Genomic DNA, 23,286 nt, shown 5'->3' on the forward strand with positions numbered 1-23,286 from the left:
ATATGGTGATATTTTCTCCACCTTGTGAGAACTCTGGCTGCTGCATTCTGGAGTAACTGTAGCTTGTTTATTAATGATGCAGGACATCCACCTAGTAATGCATTACAATAGTCCAGTCTGGAGGTCATGAACGCATGGACGAGCTTCTCTGCATCAGATATCTGAGGTACCCTGTTGTCAGTATAAGTACCCTGTTGGTTAACGATACCTGTGGCGCTCGTCGGTAACCCGGGTCTCGACGGATCCGGGATGAAATTTTGATTCGTAATCCGCATATTCGATTTGGAACACGTTTTACGCCGGATGTCCTTCATACCCGGGTTTGGGGGCGGGTCTAAGAGTGCACTGGCTTGACTCAATCGTTCAATAAATCGAAAACCACATTCCCGATAACACCAGGGTTTTATTTTTTTTCCAAAACAAACAAAAACACCACAAAATATTAAGTGCTCCCTGCTTCAATTTTTGCTTATTTACATTTACTTAAGAAATCATTTCTGTCAAATTCAACATAAATACAAATTAATTCTCTTCCACTGACAGCAAATATAATTACAAAGTACCCTATAAAACAATCTGCTAAAACTTTTCTTCTATAGCAAAACTCGCTACCCAATACCTCGTCATGCAAACACTCAAACACACACACACACACACACACACACACTGAAACATGCTCATAAAAACACACCACTTTCAAGTTTGTTAGGACAGGACATTAGTCCCACGTGTGGGACGAGTAAACGAGAAATTTACGGGAGGAAAAAATAAAAAACATTCACACAAGTCCTAGGTTTTAAACCAGAATAATAAAAAAATTCATCAGTTTGAAAGATAAAATCCAGTAAAATTTCTGATCACACCAATGTCGGCTTTTATACTGTATATCAAGCGAAGACCTTTAAATGAATGATTTCAGACGAGTTTTTACGTCTTTTGTATAAATAAGTGAAGAATTAAAAAAAAAAGTAAAGGGCAAAAAACAGCATTAAAACACACACACACACACACACACACACACACACACACACACACGCTGAAAGATGAGAAACGAATCTGAATTTAAAATTAAGCCGTGGCTCATCTGCACACATCAGACTGGTTCTGGTTCCGCCTTTAGGACGGGTGGGGCGAGATTTCAGCGTGACGCAGACAACACAAAATCAACAAAAAACAAAAAGAGAACTAGTTCGGGCGAGAATGAAAGAATAATTTTTGGTTTATATCTGAATGCTAAAATCATCACACACTCGGAAATGTGTGTGTGTGTATATACACACACACACACACACACACACCATTATAAAGTAATAATACCAATAAATACTTTTGATGTGCAATGTACATTTCAGAAATCGATCACTTTATAATAAAAAGCACGTCAAATGTCACTCGTCTTCGAATCAACCACAGCGTTCTATCCTTTAACGTGTTTTTTTATTATTATAATAATATCACAAGCACGTGTGATGACTCGGGTATGAAGTATCATGTCGGCTGATTGTGTTTTTTGTTCAGAAGACATTGTCTGGTGTTTCTTTATATCTAGATTTATGAATTGATGAACATGGATTGATTGATATTCATTCTCTCTCTCTCTCTCTCTCTCTCTATCTATCTATATACACACACACACACACACACACACACACACACACACACACACACACACACACACATACAAACCACAGTGCATCATAAAATAAAATGTTCACAGAAAACAAACCATATTAAAAAAATCAGGATCACTTCAAGGAACGTAGCTGCCGGAACACCGTAAATATGCCGATGTGTTGAAGTGGGAACATGCCAACACTGAGAGGTAGCAAGAACAGTGCTGCAGAGCTAATCTAGATTCATTCTGGATTACAGAAGCATTATATATGGACTTCACAGACATCAGTGAGAGATTTCATATAAGTTATGTGTCTCAGTACAGGTTCTCCCCAGATATAAAATACTGGCTTCATTGATGTGCTTCGTATATGTATATACACACACACTAAATGGTGTCCAATCCTATCATCAGGTGTCTCCCCCCCCCCCTATAATATGCATTAACTTGATCTTATAAAAACTTCCACTTTTCTGGGATGTCCTATTTTGGAGTGTGCTTGTCGAGACTTTGACGGTCTTTTCATCTACCTTTTACCTTGAAATTGATATACAGTTGAGGTAATAATGCAACAGCAAGAACACGGCCTGATTTCCAATTTCGAATAGGCAAAAGGTCCAACACACAGAGTACCACCATCTGAATGTTGTATAGACCTCCTTTTTTTAGAAAGAACATCCTGTAACGCACCAATAATGATGCGTGTGGCCTACTGCTGCCCTCTAGTGGGCAAACGATAGTAAAATAATAAAATAAATAAAATTGCATCTAAGAAATTATAGAAAAAAAAAATTTCCTGAGTTTTTTGTTTGAAATTGAAATCAATGGGAAGAAAAATAAAGCATCTACAGAAAAATACACAAACTAATTATATATATATATATATATATATATATATATATATATATATATATAGAGATGAGAAGCACCACTTAAATTTCCTACAGTCTCTCTTTTGCCTAAAAGACGATCCAAGGTACAAAAATATATTCGTCGTTTTTTTTTTTTTTCAGAAAATATCTAATGAACTAGCTAGCCGGCTAACTATGGCTACAGCGAATCAGTGATGGCTTTCTAGTGTACTAAAACCTATTCCTCAAAGTAGGTTCATCATCCCCTAGTCCTAATACACATCATTGTAGTGATTTTCCTGTGAGGCCAGTTTGCGAAAACACAACAACATGTGAAGGACTGATTGGGAAACGGCAGGGGGGTAATAGAGGCGTAAAATCACCGTACGTACGAGATCCTGTCGCCCGTCTAAATTGTGATGCGCTATTCTGAACAAGAGCATGGAAAAGACGAAGGCTGAGCTCCTCCTCTAGAGGGCGCACTGCGACTGTTTGAGCATGAGCGAGTTATTTCCGAAAGATCCTGCGATCCTCGTGAGGCGAAATACACCTATGAAATAAGTGTAGTCCGAATTCAAAGTATAAATGAGTCCATTTGAAGATAGTTGAGGATCGTACCATTTAATCCACGGGGTGAAGTGTACAGTCTCAGTTCTGGAGTAAATCCCCCAGATCGTAGTTATTGAAAAAGTCTGAAACCCCCTCTCCATCCTCCAGCCCCCAGAGGTAGTCTTCGTGGTCAAGAGGAGGCGAAAAACTCACAAACGACGGGTCGGAGGTGATGTTTGTACACGGAAGTTGATCTTCGGTGATCTGCAGCAGGCTGGGAGGAAGCCCCAAAATGCCCTCGACATCCATCAGGGTGGACGTGCTATTGCTACAGAGGCTCTGGGATTTGGACGGTGTAGCTGTGAAGGAAGTAGAGATACAGCATAATTATCAGCTCCCAAATGGATCCATGTGACTAAAGTCCTGGATGTTTGGAGTTTGCAGTATTTTGTAGTTACCTTCGAGACTGCGCTGCGGTTTGGGCGTGCTCGGGTGAGACGGGGGGGTGATGGAGGGGGTCACGTGTGGGATGCCATACGAGTGGTCCTTCCTAGCAGAACCAAGCTTTACCGGGCTTTCATCCTCTAACAGCACCTCGTCTGGACACAGGTACACCTCAATAGCACCGTTTTTGCTCTTCAGGTAGATTTGCATCGACCCCTGCTGATACAAAGAAGGAAAAAAGGGTTTGGTATTAAATACTCTAAATTGTTTATATGTGCCATTTTAAATATATAAAATTATTTTTGGATTTCTATAAAAATATATAGTTTCTGAGCTCACATTAAATAAGGTTATATGTTGTATAGAAAGGATTGTAATAGGATTAGCACTAAGACCCTGGGGAAATTGTGGTCCGGATTCTGAGGATGAGACGAGATGAGCAAACCTGAGCGAAGTGGTAGGATGAAAATCCGACACTCACCTCAGATACCTCCGGAACCTCCAGCTTGGTCTCTGAAGGAGCTTTGACTGCAATGACCGTCTGCTTCTGCAGACTCGAGATAGACCGAATGTCCTGATAAGTCACATATCCGAATGTAGGTTTGAGTTAAAGATTAATCTCTGCAGTGTTCAAATACACACTCACTCACACACTCGAGTACACACACCCGAAGGATAATATGTAAACACACATGGCGGAGGCTGAAAGGATATCGTTGGTTGTCTTTGTTTTCAGTGAGCTCTCGTAGCTGATTGGTGCTGGACTGGATGAGGTCATCCAGGGCGTTCTCCTTCCTGTCCAACTCGGCGAGTTCTCGCTGCAGAGCGTTGGTTCGCTCCGAAGCACTTGCTGAGCCCTCAAACACTCCGGTCACACTATAATACATATCAAGAAACAAAAGAATTTAACAAAATGCTGTTGAACCTTCTTTAAAAATAGCTTAAGTATCTTAAAAATCCAGATTAAAGTCTTCTAGGAAAAAATTCCCCCAAGAGTGGGTAGGACTAATCATAATTATTTTTTAAAGGTTGACTAATTTATCAGTTTTGCCAATTATCCGGCACAGAATTGATTGCCGGAACTGCAAAAATCAGCAGAAGTCAATGCTGATAGTTTTTCCGGGCTTCTAGTCAGCTGTAATTATGAGGGTGCCCTCTAGAGGCAAATAACTAATGCTGTTTGTTTTTGCACGCAAGACTGCGTGCTGCACGGAGAGCGCTATATTATTTTATTTTAATTTTTGATTATGTAATTATATTTATTAAAGAACATATTCGTATTTATTTCATTTCGCACATTTTCATGATTATGTTCTATTTTTTTATTAATGTTTTTAATCCAAATTGAATGGGATTGGTCATATTTTCTTTGAGAGTGGATGAGATTAATTATAATTTCTTTTAGAGTCGGTAAAGTTGGTAATATTGTTTTTGAAATTGAATAGTATTGGAAAGAATTTTCTTTTCAACACCCTTCTCATACATATATACACATATACACACACAGTATTATTTTGTGGGGTTAAACACACTTACAGCCACTGAATGTGGTTTTTGGATTTCTTGCGAATGAGCTGAACTCCTTCCAGAACATTGGTGATGTCATAGATCCTCCTCTTCTGCACCTCCAGCACCTCGGTAGCCCAGTTCAGGTCCAGAACGCCATCTGCTGACTCGCTCAGCAACCCCACAAACTTCTTGGTGAGCAGGCCGAGGGATGTGTCGTAGCGCGTTCTTTCACCAGGAGACTTCGGTGCTGTGTAATAAATATAAAAAATAATTTAAACAATTTATTTATTTAATCATCCGCGAAAAAGCTTTATTTAGATCAGGGGTTTGATGGATCCCAGGAAGAGTGTGGTATAAAGATAAAACATGCTCTTTGGACTTGTTAAAAAGTTCTTATTTGGCCCGAGTGTGAAATTAAAACGTATTAGGAGAATTTAAAAGACAATTATGTGCCTCCAACATTGTGGTAACAGTTTGGGGAAAACCAAAAATACAAAAAAAAAAAAAAAAAAAAAAAAGCACATTGGATCAAAGTATTGTGACACCTGGCATTTCCAGCAAATAGTTTGCGTATGTTTATAATGACACAAAATAATCTAAAATAGTTTTCCTGCATCGCACTTTACGGATACAATTGTCGTTTACAGTCTGTCAATCATCTGCTGTAATTTTACATGATAAGATAATTCTACACATCCCCTTTCTTTCACTCACTTCTTGGGCTGGAGAGTCTTCCTGAGGGTGTGTTCCCTTTTCCTTTGGGTGTGAGGAAATCTGGAAGATAGTGCGGATCCTCCAAATCCAACCGCCTCTTTGCCTGGAAGAAAACAGGAAAAATGTATCGATATGAAGAAGCTTTCTGTAAATGGACATTTTATTAAGTGCCTATTGTCAATCATTTCTAAGATTTGAAGATTCTGAAAGGCGAAGGATTTCACTTCAGGACCAAGGAATTTCCAAGTTTTGGAGAAAAGAAATTAGAAGCAGGTTAAGTAAGTGATGAGTGATAAACGGATAAAAATGACAATAAGTCGAGGCTTTTTAAAACGTAACTTGCTGAGGTATGAGGAATAAAACACGACGCGTTACCTTTATGACATCGGTTTGGACCCATCACTTGCTATACTGGCTAATCTGGTTCCATTCCAAAAGTGTATTGGTGTGTGGGATGAGGGTTTGAATGAAGGTGCTCATTGTTTAATGGAACCAATTAACGACCTCACGCTTTAACACTACTACTGTTCACTTTAACACCTCTTTATAACTGAATGGAACTAAAAATGGCTACAGAATGTTTATTCGTTTATAAGTTACAGACATGACGCATAAAACAGTCAAGCGACATTTAAAAAAAAAAACAGGGGAATCCTGTTGATGAGATTTGATCTTCTGTTCAAACATCATGCCACTGCTCTACCAGTTCCCTTACATTAAACACTCCCAACATAGGCAAGAAAAATTATGACAGACATTTGCATGAAAAACCTTTTGGAAAAAAGGTGAACAGGTTGTGTGGCGCAAATGTCCACAATGGAAAGAAGAAAGGATTCCATGTTTTAAATAGGTGATTGACTGAAATAGAGAGACTTTGGATGTAGAGAAGACGCCATGTAAAAAAAACAAAAACAAAACACAATCGTGCAGAAAGACGTGAAAACACACACTGGTGATTCTGAGGGTTGAGAGTTTAAATCTCAGCATTGACCCCTAAACAAGTCCATTCAAAATGTAATTTTCCCAGGATATGCTTTAAATGTTCAGGACTTCATCCGAATATCATAGGTTTCATCAGTGTGTTGAATTCGTGCTACACTAAAATCAGGGTTCCTTCACATTTTTATTTTTAAATTCCATAATCCCCAGACACAAATATGCAAAACTTCCCTAAAGATTATAAAGACAGTGCAATGTTAATCTATTATAAAAAAAATTATTAATTTCTTCCCCTCTACATCAGCAGAAGGATTGTTTATACAGTCAACCCCCGATAATTTGAGGTTCGTAACACGCAGCTCGGAAAATTCGTGGGTTCTTTTTTGAACTTACAGCAAGTTGAGGATTATCTTAAAAATCGTGGGAATCCATGGGGGGTGGGGGTTCAGGAATGTTATATTCACTAACAAATTTAATAATTTTTTAAAAACAATTTATTGTATTAAAGTGACACAACGTCTAGATGAATTCACTAATCAGCAGAAGTCAATGCCGATAGTTTTTCCGGGCTTCTAGTCAGCTGATTGAACAGTTTTTCCAGAGAGGTACCATAGAGGCTGCATCCAAAATCCGCGGACTTTCAGAACTTCCGGTGGTACAGCTGGATGCAATTGACCAAGAAACTACAAAAAAGGTTTTTTTGGCCATGTCAACACTTATAAGTTTTATTTAAAACGCAAATTCTTCTCTCCGTTTTGGCCTCCCATCCACACCAAGACGGCGCTTTCAAGCAATTAAAACGTAGCTTTTTAGAAACACACTTCAAAGTGGATACATTTGAAAACGCAGTTTGCACTCCATTAATATAAATATACGTAAAATAAACATTTTGCTCCTGCGCAGTACAGGAACGTGAGCGTTTTTAGACGTTACGATGTGGATGAGCAACTTTTAGGAAACGTATAAAAACAAAAAGCGTGAACGCGGATGGTTTTTAGACGAAAACGCCATATTTAAATTCATCTGGATTAATGTGGATGTAGCATTTGTTTCTATAAAAGAAATCCTTTGACAAAGTCTTAATTTTATATTTTTAAAAAAGTTAATAGGGCAATAGTATGGAAACATTTTTCAATACTCTTATTTTTTCCGTACTGATCACTCAAATCTAATTACATACTTTTTTCATACTTTTCCAAAATGTGTAGGAACCCGGAGAAAATCCAAATCACTGCTCAATCACAGAGCTAACTTGTGGGATGGTGGTGGTGGTAAAAGGGAAGAAGGCTCTGAAGCCATCATTTATCAGGAGGGTCTTCTTTAATACTGAATAAAACCTTTAAAATCATTAAGCTCATCAGACTGAGGAACTTTTTTTTGTTTTTTCTCTGGTGGCTCAAATTGTACTGAGCAGAAAAGCAGGATTCAAACCTTCACTGTTTGGGTCTTAAGCGAGCCCCTTAATCCTCTCTGGCCCTCGCTCTCAGACCCTGACAGTGCAAAAATCTGATAGACATGAAAAATCATTTTAATGAGCTATATTTAATGTGCGACAAAAAGTCTGGTTAAAAAAATCCTTTAAATTTAAAATATTCATTTCCTAGATTTGCCTCGATCAAGCGTAAAATAAAGAGACACCCATCAGCCTGATATCAGATGAAATGGGATGTATTTCTGATCCAATCACTTATTGCCTATATCTATTGTTGTCACACTTTATGGCCCAAAGACCTGGGACACCTGACCTTTCCAGCCATATGTGGTTCTTTCCAAAACTGTTCCCACAAACTTGGAGGCACACAAATGTATTGACGTTTTTGGAGGCTGGAGCATGAAATTTTCCCCAAGACTTAAACCAGTTCCAGCATAACAATGCAGCTGTGCACAAAGCCAGCTCCATGAAGATATACTTTACATGTGTTGGAGTGGAATGTGAACGCTGACTGCACCCCAAACCTCCTCACCTCACCTCCATCAGTACCTGACTTTACTAACACCCGTGTGGCTGAATGAATCTCCAAAAACCCCCCCAAAATCTAGTGGAACATCTTCTTAGAAAGGGGAAGTTATTATAACAGCAAATAGGGATTCAATGTGAAACTTTGTATTGTCCGTATAGTGTACATGATTTATATCATTTGCTTGAGAATAACTGGCAACCGAACGCGGTGCTTTTCTTTTTTTTAGTTTGATGTAGGGGGTTTAATGTAACCACAAAATAGGATGCAAATCACATGCCAAGATGCATTGTGTGCGTGTGTGTGTGTGTGTGTGTGTTAAACCCTATGCGCATGCATTTGCATAAGGACGTCACTGTTTAAATTTGTTACTCCATTTACATTTGTCTCGAGTGTGTGTGTGTGTGTGTGTGTGTGTCAGTCAAAAGAAGAAGCTCAGTATTGTCCCTAGGCTGAACGAGCTTTCCACCTGTCACTAACATCTGGACCAAATCAGGCCCGAAGAACAGGTGGACAAGTGAAGGGCCGGGTTTCTGTATTTCACTCCTATTTTCTTTTCCTTTTTCAATCTCTCTAGAAGAACAGATGTGCTTCAGCACAAGTCCAGTAGCCTTTAAAAAGTCATTTCGGTCAAACATTACAGTACACATGGACGTGGTAAAAGTAGTTAAGGCATTTGCTTTTGGATCAGAAGGTCATGAGTTCAAATCACAGCACCAAGCTGCCACTGCTGGGCCCTTGATCAAGGCACTAAACCCTCAATTGCTGAGTTGTAGGACACCCTGGTTAAGGGTGTCTGCTAAATGCCAAATGTAAAATAAAAACGTTTTCTCCAGTACTAAGGTGCTTCATGTAACTAACAGAAAGATGATTCTCACTACCACATGCTGCATGCAGTGTAAATGTCCACGCTGGAAGGAAGACAAACCCGATGAACTTCTTCAATGTCCTCTCTCTCTGATCTTAATGACACCATAATCAAGGCAATCATATAATCATATTTGAGTAAATTAACTTTTGATTTGAGCAGGTAAATAAATAAATACAATACAATAAAATACATTAATAGGCAAGTACGAGTTCTTATAGACCCCATGGGGTAAACACTAAACTTCTGAGTCACACCAGCACACACAGGAGGGGTGATGAGAAGGTAAATGAAAGGAAATCTCCCTTATACGTAAACCGCAGTGATGAGTAAGAACTTTTTCTATGCAGCGAACCCAAAAGGAAACAAGTCATAATCGAGAAAATAAACTGAAACCCTTTCAAACACATCTGCATGTTTCTGATGAGCCACAAGACAGGAAGTCGAGTATATATTTCAAAAGAAAAAGTTCCTAATGCTCTCAGGCTGAGCATGCATAACAATTTCTGAATCTAATGCCAATGTGTGCGACCACAAAAGGACACCTAACCATAAGATTTAGTCCCCATTTCCTGGTATAATGAGAATCATTTTTCTGGAAAGATGTTCTACTAGATTTTGTAGAGATTTGTGGAGATACATTAAGCCACAATGGTGTAAGTATATTCAGGTCGTGATGTAGGCAAGGTGATGAGGTTCCTGGGGTGCAGTCACATTCTTTCCAAAGGTGTTAAATAGGGTATAGAGCTCTATAGCAGGAGATCTTCCACTCCAAACTATGTAAATGCTATCTTTATGTAGATGGCTTTGTGCACCAGGGCTTTGTCATGCTATACAATGAAAAGACATTGCATTCAATTGTGGAAAAATCCCAATTCTTTTGTCCATATAGCGAATGTTATTTGTCTAACTACTGAGACCCAGTGAGTGTTTTGGGCCGCAGTAAAGACAAAAACAAGGTCCAGAGTGCCAATAATTTATGTAATGTTTTGCAGTGGAATCTCAAATGACGTGAATATAAATGATTCTTTAGTATAAAATATCTGAATTGAGCTTGGACATGGCAGGTTTTACACTGACCATGGAGTTCAATTTCAGAGGAAATCCCTGGAAGACATTCCCTATGCACTATAGATTTGCATTTCCATAAATGAGGCCAAAGCGATTCGCATCTTAATGCATAGCAAACAATACGACAAATGAAAGATACATATGAAGCAGCTGCTGACGAGACGCGACACGAGTCACCCTTATTGCGTTGAGATCCGATTTCGATTTAACGTGATGCGATTCAATTGAATAAATACAATGCTTTGCAATTCAATATGGTACAGATTAGGGCTGCAACAACTAATCAATAAAATACAGATTAATCGATAATCAATAATCAGACTAATATATTCTACATGCTTATATCTTCACAAATGTACTAAATATCTGTATATTTTTTCAAACAAAAATAGTCAAAATAAATGTTATTTTATATTGTTTCTTTCAACTTTTCAAATTGTTCAACTTGCCATTTGCTAAATCAACATTTGTATTGTATTTAGCAGTACAATACAATAGTTGTATAATAAGCAGAACATCTAATTAAATAAATAAATAAAATTAATCGAAAAATCATCCGATTAATCGAAATAATCGTTAGTTGCAGCTCTAATACAGTTCACTTTTATTTCTTTGGTTCAGACAGACAGGAAATCATCAATCTACTTAACTGCCTTCCGACTTCTAAAGCATGGCCTTTCACAAACAAAAGTATTTCTAGTGCAAAAAAAAAAAAAACTAAAACAAATAAAATATATATATATATATATATATATATATATATATATATATATATATATATATATATATATATATATATATATAAAAAAAAATTTAAACAAATTAAATAAAACCAGATGATCTTTTTCTATTCTGTCTCCATGAAGATGCAGCTCTACCTCACTCTAGCTTTATGGTAATCTATATTGTAGTGGTTCTGAGAGAACATGCTTGAGAAACAGCTTAGAGAAATCGATCTACATATAAAATATTGGTCACCAATTATTGGTCATGTTCTAAATAATAAAAAGTATAGCACATCTACTAATAAATATAGATAAGTAAAAAAATTTTTACTGAAGCATATAAGTCCCGATACAAATGCCAACTAGTCGGCGTACACTTCGAATCGATGCATCATTTTATTAAATTATATGTTAATGCAGATCTTTGAATCTTACCATCTCTTCTATACACTATTAACCTTAATCACGATATTAATCATTACGTTTGGCCAATCGGTATTCGGCACAATGTATAGCCCCGCCCACATGCCCCAGGTCGGTTCACACAATAACTAAACTCTGTACAGATTTCGTATAGTCATACAGATTTTCTATTTGAACAGTTTTATGTAAAACCGTTCACTTTGTTAGGTTCAAGAAAACCCCTGTGACTTCCCTAGCATTCCATCATAATCCTCCAAAAGCAGTAACAAACAAACAAAAAAAACAAAAAAAAAATAGTTGTGGTTGTTCTGCAACTTCCTACGGGTTCGGATCCCCACCTTCTACACACATTCTTCAAAGCAGGGTCCACACCCATACAGGACATGGCACAACAGTCTACCCTTCCCCCGTTTCCTCCTCAACTGTAACGCAACGAAACTGAAAAGCTTTTGCCTGATATCTGGAAATGAAAATCAGAACACGGTAGGGCACATAATAGCCTTTTCGGTCCATTTCCAAAAAAGTCTCTCATTCATTGCTTTCAGTATGTATACACTTATAAGCTAAATAGTAGTAAGTATAATAAATATAAATACAATAGATAAGTATACAAAAAATATATAAGTATAATAAATTGACATAATTTGTTGGTTATATAGAGTCTTTCAGTTTAATCCGTAAGTATTCTAGTACTTTCTTGGTGATATGTTTTAAGTAAATACAAGTATAAATTAAAATATAAAAGTATAATAAAACTGAGAATGGCTAGAAATCCTAGAATTGCTCATGTTACTTCATGTCTTAACTCACATCCTGCTTGACTAAAACAATGGCCTCTACATTTGTACTTGTTTTATCCCTTTCTTCTGTCCGTGTCCCTTTCTTCTCCTCCGGATCTGTCCGGGTCATCCCGAAACCCTGCTTTTGAATGAAGTTCTCTTCAACTGGAAATCACTTGCTGTAGCTAAAGATGGTTTCACATGAAGTTGTTGTACAGGGTTGAGCTCCAGAACTACGAAGATAAACTGTAATTGTTCCCTGGTGGTCTAGTGGTTAGGATGCAGCGCTCTCACCGCTGCGGCCCGGGTTCGATCCCCGGTCAGGGAACCAACCCCAGCCATTAGGGTTGCACAAGCCTTAGTGCCGGTCCCAAGCCCGGATAAATGGGGAGGGTTGCGTTAGGAAGGGCATCCAGTGTAAAAACATGTGCCAAATCAAACATGTGGATGATCCGCTGTTGCGACCCCTAATGGGAGAAGCCGAAACAAAGTATAGTACTACAGTGGTTTAGGGCTGCAACTGCAATGGACAGTGTCCATCAGGGAACAGGTGAAAACCCTGTGGTGGTACTATAATGAATGGACATTGTGTTGAGGGTGAGGATGGGTTTCGTTTTGGGTCTGGGTTCTCTCTAGGTTTCTTCCTCATACAATTTTAGGGAGTTTTCTCCTCACCACAGTGACTCATTGGGCATTAACTTATTGTCCCATTGTACTTATTTTATATGTTTTTATATACTCAATAAATCACTATACAAAAAGTAAAATTTTAATCAAAATCAACTTTTCTGGCCACAAGCTTCAGAATCTTAAACGGCAGCATCTCATTGGCTCTTTGCACTCATGGCTGCTCTTCTTTACAACATATTGCACATACATTCAGAATAAGCTTTCGACGTCTAATAGTTTATATTTTAGTACATATTTAAATGTTTTGTGGTTGATCAGACTTCATGCATATTTAAGCCTTATTTGCATATTGCATCCCAACCCCCTGATGTGGTTTTTTTTTTTTTTTGCACAAGCGCACTCTGATGATAGCAGCATTGTGTACACTGGTGTCTTTCCAATGAAACTATAATATAGACTACAACAGTGTTACTGTAGCTTTTCCAAATAACAAAAGCATGTTCTGAGAGCACACACACACACACACACACACACACACACACACACACAAAACGCATCAGCCCCACCCTTGAGTAAACACATGCTCACACTCATTCATATTGCAAAAGGTCATCCTGAATTGCTGATGATGCCATCAAAGGTTTCAGTGCAAAAGGGGAAGAAATGTGTGTGTGAGACTGAGCAAAAGTGTGTGAGCCTGAGTGATTATAGGGGACAGAATCAGGAGAGGGAAAAAGGTGGGATTCAGCTTTTTACTCGCCTTTGATATGCAGCTCTTTGAGGTTTGCAGGCTGTAGGTGCTGGAGCTGCTTTGGGGGTTGAGGTAGCTGCTATGGGAACCGGCAGCTCTGTGGTTAAGGTGCTTGGATCAGAAGGTTGGGAGCTGATATCCCACCAAGCTGCCACTGCTGGGCACTTAAGCAAGGCCCTTAACCCTCAACTGCTCAGTCATATAAATCAGATAATTGTATGTCCCTTTGAATAAAGGCGTCTCACAAATACCATGAATGTAAATGTAATGTAAATGGGCAGACCAAGAACAAAAGTGTCTTCTCAAACTTTGGAGACAAGGAGAGTCTTGAAAAGCACTGGGGAAAGGTCGTAGATTCATTCAAATGAATGCACAAGTAAAGTACTGTATGTAAGAGGGACATACAGAACCTTATAAATGTGGTTATGAACATGAAGAGTAACAGTTACATAGAGAAGTGCCAAGATAGAAACCACACAGTGAAAATCTTCAAACACCAAAATACTTTCAATCGTCCGGCACTGACTCTAGAAGCTGGAGACCACTCGCTGCAGCCGAGAATGTTGTTCCTTTAAAGGGTTACACTCAAGAATCATGAAGATGGATTTTAACTGTAAATTATTTAGGGCTGCAATTTGTCCATCAGGGAACAGTTGAAAACCTTAACAATTATGGAACACTAATGACTGGATGTTCGGTCTTGAGGATGGGTTCCCTTTTAAGCTTGGTACCTCTGAATGTTTCTTCCTCATACCATCTTAAGGAGTTCCACCCCTCACCACCGGGACTAATTAGGGATGAACTTCTAGTCGCATTCAAATTATTTAATGTCTGTGGGACAATTCACATTGTTTTTCCCATTGTCCCATTGCTCTTTGCATTTGTTGGCTGCTTTCCCTTTGAACTTTTAAATGCTAATCTGACAACTATTTTAAATGCTAATCCGACAACTACATTTGTGAATACAAACCTATATTTGTCTGCACAATATGCTGGTGTCCCTAAAAAGATAAACTATATGGAAAAAGGTTTGTGGACACCTGACCACCTGCTTTTTCCAACATCAAATTCCACATTTCGTCCGCATGTGCTGTTGGATCACCGCTGACTTAAAGCTTCCTAATAATTTCATAACAAAATAATGTGTTTTATTCCACTTATACAACAGCAATTTAAACAACACAATCACTTGTTTAAGTATACATCTACTCTATTAAGTCATTTTTAGTTTTTATAGTTCATAAATCACATTTAATGTTGTGTAACGTCTTCAAAACAAGCTTCTTCTGGTTAACGCTTATACTATAGCAGCTATAGATAGTTGTCCCCACACACAAACGGCAAGATAAAGTTTGCCACTGGCTCACTCAATGTGCTTGATGCGCTGGTAGGAAAATAAACCCTACATGAAGTTGTCTTTTAAATCTAATGAGGTAACCACAGCGAGTCATGTTACACAGAAGGTCCTCTGATTTGCAGACTGGATAGTGAAAAGCAGACGTACCACTACGTACACCTTCAGGCTGACATTGAAGACTCCTTCTGAAAATGCTAAATGTGGATAAAAAGATTGGGACTCCTGACTTTTCCAGCCATATGTGCTGCTTTGACGAACGCTTAGCTCAAAGTTGGAGGCACATCTAGTTGGAGGTATATATAGGATGTCTTTGGATGTATTAGCATGAAATTTTTACCTCAGAGTTTCATTATGCATGAAAGTTAGGTTTCTTTTTAGCCTCCTGTTCACATTAGTAAAGTCACCTGAACAGTTTATTTTGGCAAACAAGTAATATACTACAATTATTGGGACACCTGACAGCCATATGTGATTCAACAGTTACCACACAGTTGGAGGCACACGATAAGTATAGTTTGACTTTGGATGCTATAGATTGAAACTTTCCCTTCACTTGAACTACAAGACCCAAGCATGATTCAGCTCGACAATGCCTTCTGAAACAAATCCAGCTCCATAAAATATGTCTTACATAGGTTGAGGTAAAAGATCTTCTGCTATAGAGCTTACCAACAACCTTATGGCAAAATGGATCCAGACAAAGCTCCAAAATCTAGTGGAACATCTTCCCAGAAAATTAAGAGGTTGTTAGAATGACAAATCTAAATGAGACTAAATGTGAAACAGGATCGTTAAAAGGCATATCTTATGGTCAGGTGCCCACAAACTTATAGTCTACAACTATATAGAACAGATTTACATTTGCCTGGCTGCTAGAACTGCTGTATGAGCTGCTGTTATAGTATCCTCCATCCAGTACTTTAACAAAGAGCATTACGACTCCTCTAACCATAAAAAACAGCCGCTGAAAGTCTGGCCCAACAGGTGCCAGATCGGGGGACGGGGGGATGAAGCAGTTCACACACACATGTGCAACCAGTGCCCCAGTTAATAATGTCACTCTGTCAGACTGAAACTATGACACAGCAAGAATTTGGTTTCCATTGCTGTGGAGGGGGAAAAAAAAGTATTCTTGATGGGTCTCAAGTTGCAGAGAATGATAGCTGAACAATGAATGCTTATAGCCAATTCTAATACATTTCCGTTAACAGTATGTAATAGGTGTGTAGCAGTACGTGTATTTATACCGACGTTTTTCAGGGCTTTCAGGTCGTGTACATGTGTACCGAATAAAATCCGATTTACTTGCGGAACATATTTACAATCTGAGTTCCCTCAGAAATGTATTAAGTGGCGGACAGCACGTTTGTTTAGTCTCTGCATTGCACTTGGAGTCTTTTTTTTTTTTTTAACTTATTAAACTTGAAAACATAAACAATGCCAGGGGTATAAAAAGAAACTTGAGTTAGCGCAGTGTCACTAACATTTATTTGGACTTAAAACGCTAAAGATTCCATAGCGCCAGCATTAGCCGCTAACCAGGAAATGGAATTTTTTATGGATTATTTTGCATTTTATGTACATCTTAAAAGATTATCTTCAAACCAGAAAATCCTGGCAATTCCACATATTGATGAAGTGAATGAATGAAGGATGGAGGTAATGAAGAAATTTGTTAAAGGATGCTGAAATAAGTAGAACAGTTAAGTAGATCTTATCTTTAAAAAAATGTTATATTAAGTGTAAAAACACACATACACCTGTATTGCCCAAATAGGGTTTAACAAATCTAAATGATTTAAATTTTCCATTTATTTTATTTGATCAATTTAATTTGAACCAATTTATTTAATAACTCAATTTAATCAATATAATAAATGTATTGCAATTATTTGGTTTATTCCATTTTATTTTTTAATTTTTATTAAATATTATTTAACAAGGCATTTTATTTGAAATTGTTTTGAAAATGTAAACTGTTGATGGTTACAAATGTTAATAATAATAATAATAATAATAATAATAATAAGTAAATAAAAAAAACAACAACGATTTTGTTACTTGACAACTAAGGTACATACCAAACCGTATATTTCATGTACAGTTACACCCCTAGTATGTAATGATGTGTTTTATTCCTTTTTTGAATACACCGGTTTACCAGCCCCTACTATTACTTGTTGAGTCATGACACACATTTTACCATTTATGCATTATAGGGACAAAGAACATCAGGACACCCAAGTTCTCTAGCCATATGTGGTTCTTCTCCAAACAGTTATCACAAAGTTGAAGACATACAAATGTATAAGATGACTTTGGGTGTGGTTGCATGAAATTTTCCCCTCACGTAAACAACAAGACCCAAACCTGTTCTAGCATGGCAATAACACTATGCAAAAGGCCAGCTCCATGTTAATATTCTTTACATGGATTGGAATGGAAGATCTCCTCCTATAGAGCTCAAACACTGTTGACCTTATTACACCCTTGTGGCAAAATGAAACTCCACAAAATCTTCAAAATAACGCTCCAAAATCTAGTAGAACATCAACCTAGTACACTAGACTCTTGTAAAGATAGATAAAAAAACCTGAAGATTTCCAAATTTCCTCATGCTACAAGGATGACTTTACACCACTCACACAACAATCTCTGGCTGGATGGTTTGCTGAGAATGTAAAAGATGCAAATTGTATAATTTAAAATTCATTATATCACACCAGTGGGAGATATTAAGTGATGAGTGGCTCTCTACACCACAATCATCAAAACACCAACTGAGGGAGAGTCTTTCAGATATGTGCGTTTATCAGTCCAGAACAGTTATAGAGACTTGTGCCAAAGTGGATTAAAGCGATTCTGGTGGCTCAATAAGTCAGTAGCATATGGCTTGGGACGCAGCTTAAAGGTGTGCTTAGGGAATGGAAGCTCATGGGACCAGAGAAAAGGTCATTCCTTCATTTAGAAAAAAAGAAGGAGGAAAAAATTGTCCCTTTAAGTGTATTCACATTGGAACTCACAACCTTCTGATCTGGGAGGTCTAACGTCTAAACCACTGAGCCACCCCTTACCTAATGAGTCAGCAAGTGGTGACTGTGACAAAAAGAAACTCCCAGAGATTGTGTGAGGAAGAAATCATGAGAGAAACCAAACTCAAAATGGAACCCATCTCTATCTGAGTGACATCTGGATATCCAGGCACTATAGTAAGGTAGGTTAATGCAACATGTTTACCTCACAAATATCTGCTTTTGTATAGTTATTGGTTTATAAAAGGTAATTACAACATATTGTAGATGAACACAAACAAAACATTTGCAGTTGTAGGAGTTAATTTGATTGGTCACACTCTGTGGGAGTGAACATCATTGGTCAGAGTTCCAAGCCAAATTTCTTGAGCCTACCTCAAACATGGACGCTTTGTTTGGCTCTACTGTTTCATAATGGAGCATAAATGCAGAAGCTAAGAAATATTACTCATGCAATTGGCTCATCAGTCACATGATCACAGCCAATAAGAACCAATCGGTCGTTTTCGCTGATTCAACAATCAGCGCTAGAAGATGTGAACCAACTAGTTCGAGACTCCCAGGAAAAAACGTATCTCAGCAAGACTTTCTTGAGCCCAGGACTTGTATACAGAGACAAATCGACTGAGCTACAGTGACCTGCCCAACCTTTCCAAACTGACATGAACAGGTTGAACCTGGCAGACGGGTGTTCAGGGTAAAGGAACAGACATAAGAACCACTACAGCTTCAAAATCGAATGAAACGCCGAAAAGTGGAGGATGTTTTGTCCTTCATCGATCCATAGAAAAATGATTTCAAATATTCAGATAATGCAGTGCCATCCAATAAGGGAAAATGAGCACAAGATCTGATAGGCGATGGTGTAAACACATGGTGTGCATCCCCCCACCATGCTAACAACCACCACAGTTGGATGCTGGGTCTATAAACATCTAAACAGATGCCTTCCCCCTTCCTTCCATTCTCCCTGCTCCTGTAAGACTAACCTTCAATTCATCAGACCTATTATATTTGAATGCATTCACACACTACAGGTTACATGAAGATTATGCAACCCCTAACCCTGGTTTTAAAGAGTCCTGAAATGAACAGCAGTAAACTATTAGCGATCAGTGTGTTGAAATGCACAAAAAGGTATTAGGACACCTGACCTGGCTCTTGCCCACACAGTTGTCCAGAACATCTTAGGATACGGTAGCATGGAATTTTCCCTTCACTTGAACTTACGAAACCCAAACCTCTTCCAACATGGCAATGCCCATGTGCTCAAAGCATAGATTGGACTGGAAGATCTTCCACTACAGAGATCGAACCTCAACCCCAAAGAACATGATGAAGATGCAACACAGGCCTCCTAAAGTTAAATGAATTTCAGCAAATCTCCACAAGCACACTCCAAAATCTAGTGGAACATCTTCCCAGAAGAGTGGACGTTATTAATCGAGCGAATAGACAAAATGTTGAAGAATGAAGAACTTCCAGCTGGAAATTAAAAAAAACATTTAACTACTGTAACAAAGGCTTTGCTTCCTGGACCTCTGGGGGTCCCTTGAGTGTGCACTCGTAGATCCTCTGAGATTATAAGTATGTATGTATGGATGGATGGATGCATGCATAAATAAATGCAAAACGGTCAGTTCCAGCTCCAAAATGTGTGTTTGAAATGTGTGTTTTTTTGGACTACACTTACATACACATAAATATACCTCTAATGATTTTAATATTAGATCAGATAATATCTACATTATATCACCATGGATTAAACATTAGATTGGTTAATATCCATATTAGATCAGAACCATATTAATGGATCAGTATTCATATTAGATCAGATTACATCCATATATGATCAGATCATATCCATATTAACGGATCAGTATCCATATTAGATCACATCCATATGAATTAAACAGTCTCTACGTTAAATTGAATAATATCCATATTAGATCGGATCATAACCATATTAATGAAATAGTATCCATATTAAATCAGATCACATCCATATATGATCAGATCAGATACACATATGATCAGATCAGATCCATATATGATCAGATCAGATCCATATGAACGGATCAGTATCCATATTAGATCACATCCATATGAATCAGACAGTATCTACGTGAAATTGGATAATATCCATATTAGATCAGACCATAACCATATTAATGGATTAGTATCCATATTAGATCAAACCTGTATAAAATTAGATCATATCCATATTAATTTAACAGTATCTACATTAGATTGGATAACATTAGATCAGATTATATCTTTATTAGATTTGACAATGTTCATATCAGTGGTCCATATGGGCCAACGAAGGCAAATGCCCAGTTGAAATGTCCAGGAAGTGGATCTCCCCTAGATCATTTCAGGATCCGAGTGTGTGTGTGTGTGTGTGTGTGTGTGAGAGCGGTACTACAGGCAGTGTGCTGATGTGCACGTAGCCACTAGACTGTGTGTGGAGCTCGAATAAAAGTGGGGTCTTACCGGGAGTCTGGTGGAGGACTGGCGCCCGTGTGGAGCTCGAGTCCCGTGCGGGGTGGCGTACAGGCAGTCGGTGGTTCTCCTTTCGGTGGCCGGTGTGTTCCCCAGCTGTGTGAAGTAGCCCAGGGGCACCGTGCTCACAGGCGGACTGGTGAGTCCTGAGCTCAGGAGATCTGCTCTGACTGCGGTGAGAAGTTTCTTCTGCGGGCAGGACAGAGCCACTGCAGGCCGAGCCGAGGCCGGAGACACGCGCCTGGGGGTCCGGATCATCTCGCAGAAACAAATGTGTGTGTGTGTGTGTGTGTAGTCTTTGCTTTGTTTGGAGTCTTCTGTTCCGGGGGTTTGTGATTCAGCAGTTTATTTCGATTTGTTTTTGTTGTTAAAACAAAAATGAAAAACAAAAGCGAACGAAAACCGAACGGAGATGTTCTGCTTTCTCGGGTTAGAAAACGACTTTGCGTGCGGTGTCCTTTGTTCCAGGAGAAGCAGCAGATGATGAAACGGAGGAGGAAGAAGAAGAGAAGAAAGAGGACTTGAGAATTGAGATTCGTTTTAAATTTGCATTTTTAAAAGATGTAGAAATTCGTTTGATTTATAAACGCGAATAAAAGTTTGAATATTGGTTTGTCTCGAGGTGTGGACTCGGTAAAGCTGAGCTCCAGGTTTCCTCCTTCAGAAGTAGAATAAGCGGAGACTCTGCTCCCTCTTTGACACCAAAAGCCGGAACGAGCTCAAAGCGCAGGGTTTTTTTTTTTTAGCGCCAAATTACGTCCCGCGAAATTCGGATCTCCCGCGGTTTGAGGCGCAGTCTGATTGGTCGGCGGCCCGTTTGCAACTACGCATGAATTAGCATAAAGCGGTTGGAGGGCGGCGCGACAACCGGCCTTAAAGGGCCAGCGCGCTTTTATTAAAAACACACACACACACACACACACACACACACTCTTACTTCGAGGAACAAAGAAGACCTTCAACAAAGGGTTTATACATATAATCTACCATAGTTTAGGAAAAAGTCCTCAGTATTTCATGTGCATATTACACATAATAGTCACACAGGGAGGCATTAACAATAAAGTTGAATCTAATCTAATTTAATTTTGTACATTTTGCAAAGTACATTCGTAATCAGAACATTATCTCCACATGTGGTTTTCTCTTATTTTAGTCGTCCAAAAGCCACGTCAATAGTAGCATTCCCTGTCTATACAAAAAAAAGCAATGATTTGGCTAAACCCAAATCCCCAAACTAGGGCCCGTAGGCTAAAGTTGGCCCGTCGTGATATTAGAATGGGCCCCAGCGTGCCATATATAAGAAAAGGGTGGGGGGCAACTAATTTCTAATTTAGCATTTAAAAAAATGTTGATTTTTATTGGTTTGATTTACCCCAATATGAGAAATAAGAATGTAGAAAAATAAAGGACCAGCTTCATGTCACATTAGATGTAAATGATATTACACAAATGTGTTTTTTATTGTATTATAGCTTGACTTAAGCATTAAACTTTATTGTTTGGTGTTTCGATGTTTTCATTGTACTGCAAGTTTCATTGAACTAGAAAAATAAAAAAAAATCAAACTGCATTACAGATTGGAGTCACATGTTTCATTTATTGTTATCAAAATATTATGAAATTATAACTAATTATCATTTAAATATAATACAGTTTGGTGCAATGCAACATTTGCTTTCCGCCCAAAGACCTCAATCAAGTTTAATTTTGGCCCTTTATAGAAAAATGTTTGAGCTCTTGTGGTCTAGACACAAATCCTAATTAGTTTGAAAAACCAAAGACAATAGTATATATATATTATACTTACATCCAATTATATAGAGATGTAATATAATACAGAATAACAGAATATAGAGAGTGGAACAAAACTGCATGATGGTTCTTGGTAAAAAGCTGTCCCCAGAACCTGCTGGTAGACTCTTAATTCATTCATTTATTTACATCAACAGACATAATACACATATTACAAAATTAGCATAATGCAAAATGTACAAACCAAAATCGTTTTTTCTTTTGTGTGTCTGATAAATGACTTCATTTGCTAAAATAGTTTTTGAAAAAAAAAAAGAGGGATGTTTATCATGTCAACTTGGCTATCTTATCAGAAATCTTAGGAACTGTAGGGGGCTACACAAAGCTAGGGAAAACCATACACACACACACACACACACACACACACACACACACACACACACACACACCTAATATGGACCTTTCTAAAACAAATATTTTTTATACAATATATAATATTATTTATAATGATTTTTTACTGGATGTATTAAATATATACATTCCTGTGGATATATAAAACCATTCCACACATGACTCTGAAGAATGTAATGATGGAAGCCACCCTACAAGATAAAAAATGATAAAAATGACTGAAACCCTGGAGCATGTAAATTTGTCTGACTTTGTTCCATACTATATTTTAATTCCTTCTGAAATAATGTCATGTGGCACAAATTCTACAGTCACTAACTTCAAAATAACAATTCAAACTTCTGTAGTTTATACTATATTTGGAGGCTAGCTAGCTTTTGACATAGCTAACTGCCTAGCT

The 23,286-nt window shown here is 38.1% G+C and overlaps 1 protein-coding gene and 1 non-coding gene across 3 annotated transcripts; one reads left to right on the forward strand and one right to left on the reverse strand.

Moving 5' to 3' along the window:
* Positions 1-2,524: 2,524 nt before the first annotated feature.
* e2f2 (E2F transcription factor 2) lies at positions 2,525-22,247 on the reverse strand. 2 transcript variants are annotated; one of them, XM_046856358.1, is made up of 7 exons: positions 20,712-22,247; positions 5,683-5,785; positions 4,996-5,215; positions 4,174-4,335; positions 3,941-4,055; positions 3,474-3,675; positions 2,525-3,374 (listed from the first exon to the last, which is right to left on the reverse strand). In XM_046856358.1, exons 1-7 carry the CDS (start codon positions 20,976-20,978, stop codon positions 3,115-3,117), a joined length of 1,329 nt encoding a protein of 442 aa, XP_046712314.1. In that variant the 5' UTR covers positions 20,979-22,247; the 3' UTR covers positions 2,525-3,114. The 2 variants fall into 2 exon arrangements, with proteins under 2 accessions (XP_046712314.1, XP_046712313.1); XM_046856357.1 differs by having other exon boundaries at positions 3,474-3,678.
* Positions 12,702-12,773, forward strand: trnae-cuc. The gene has a single exon. It is a non-coding gene; the product is annotated as a tRNA-Glu (tRNA).
* Positions 22,248-23,286: the final 1,039 nt, after the last annotated feature.

The sequence above is a fragment of the Silurus meridionalis genome, chromosome 8 (genome assembly GCF_014805685.1).
Source record: "Silurus meridionalis isolate SWU-2019-XX chromosome 8, ASM1480568v1, whole genome shotgun sequence".
Lineage (NCBI taxonomy): Eukaryota > Metazoa > Chordata > Actinopteri > Siluriformes > Siluridae > Silurus > Silurus meridionalis.

Coding starts and splice junctions, on each gene's coding strand:
- e2f2 (XM_046856357.1), bottom strand. CDS start 20,978: ATGATCCGGACCCCCAGGCGCGTGTCTCCGGCCTCGGCTCGGCCTGCA. Junction 5,786..20,711: donor AGTCCTCCACCAGACTCCCG/GTAAGACCCCAC, acceptor GTTTTCTTCCAG/GCAAAGAGGCGGTTGGATTT. Junction 4,056..4,173: donor GAAAACAAAGACAACCAACG/ATATCCTTTCAG, acceptor ACTCAAACCTAC/ATTCGGATATGTGACTTATC.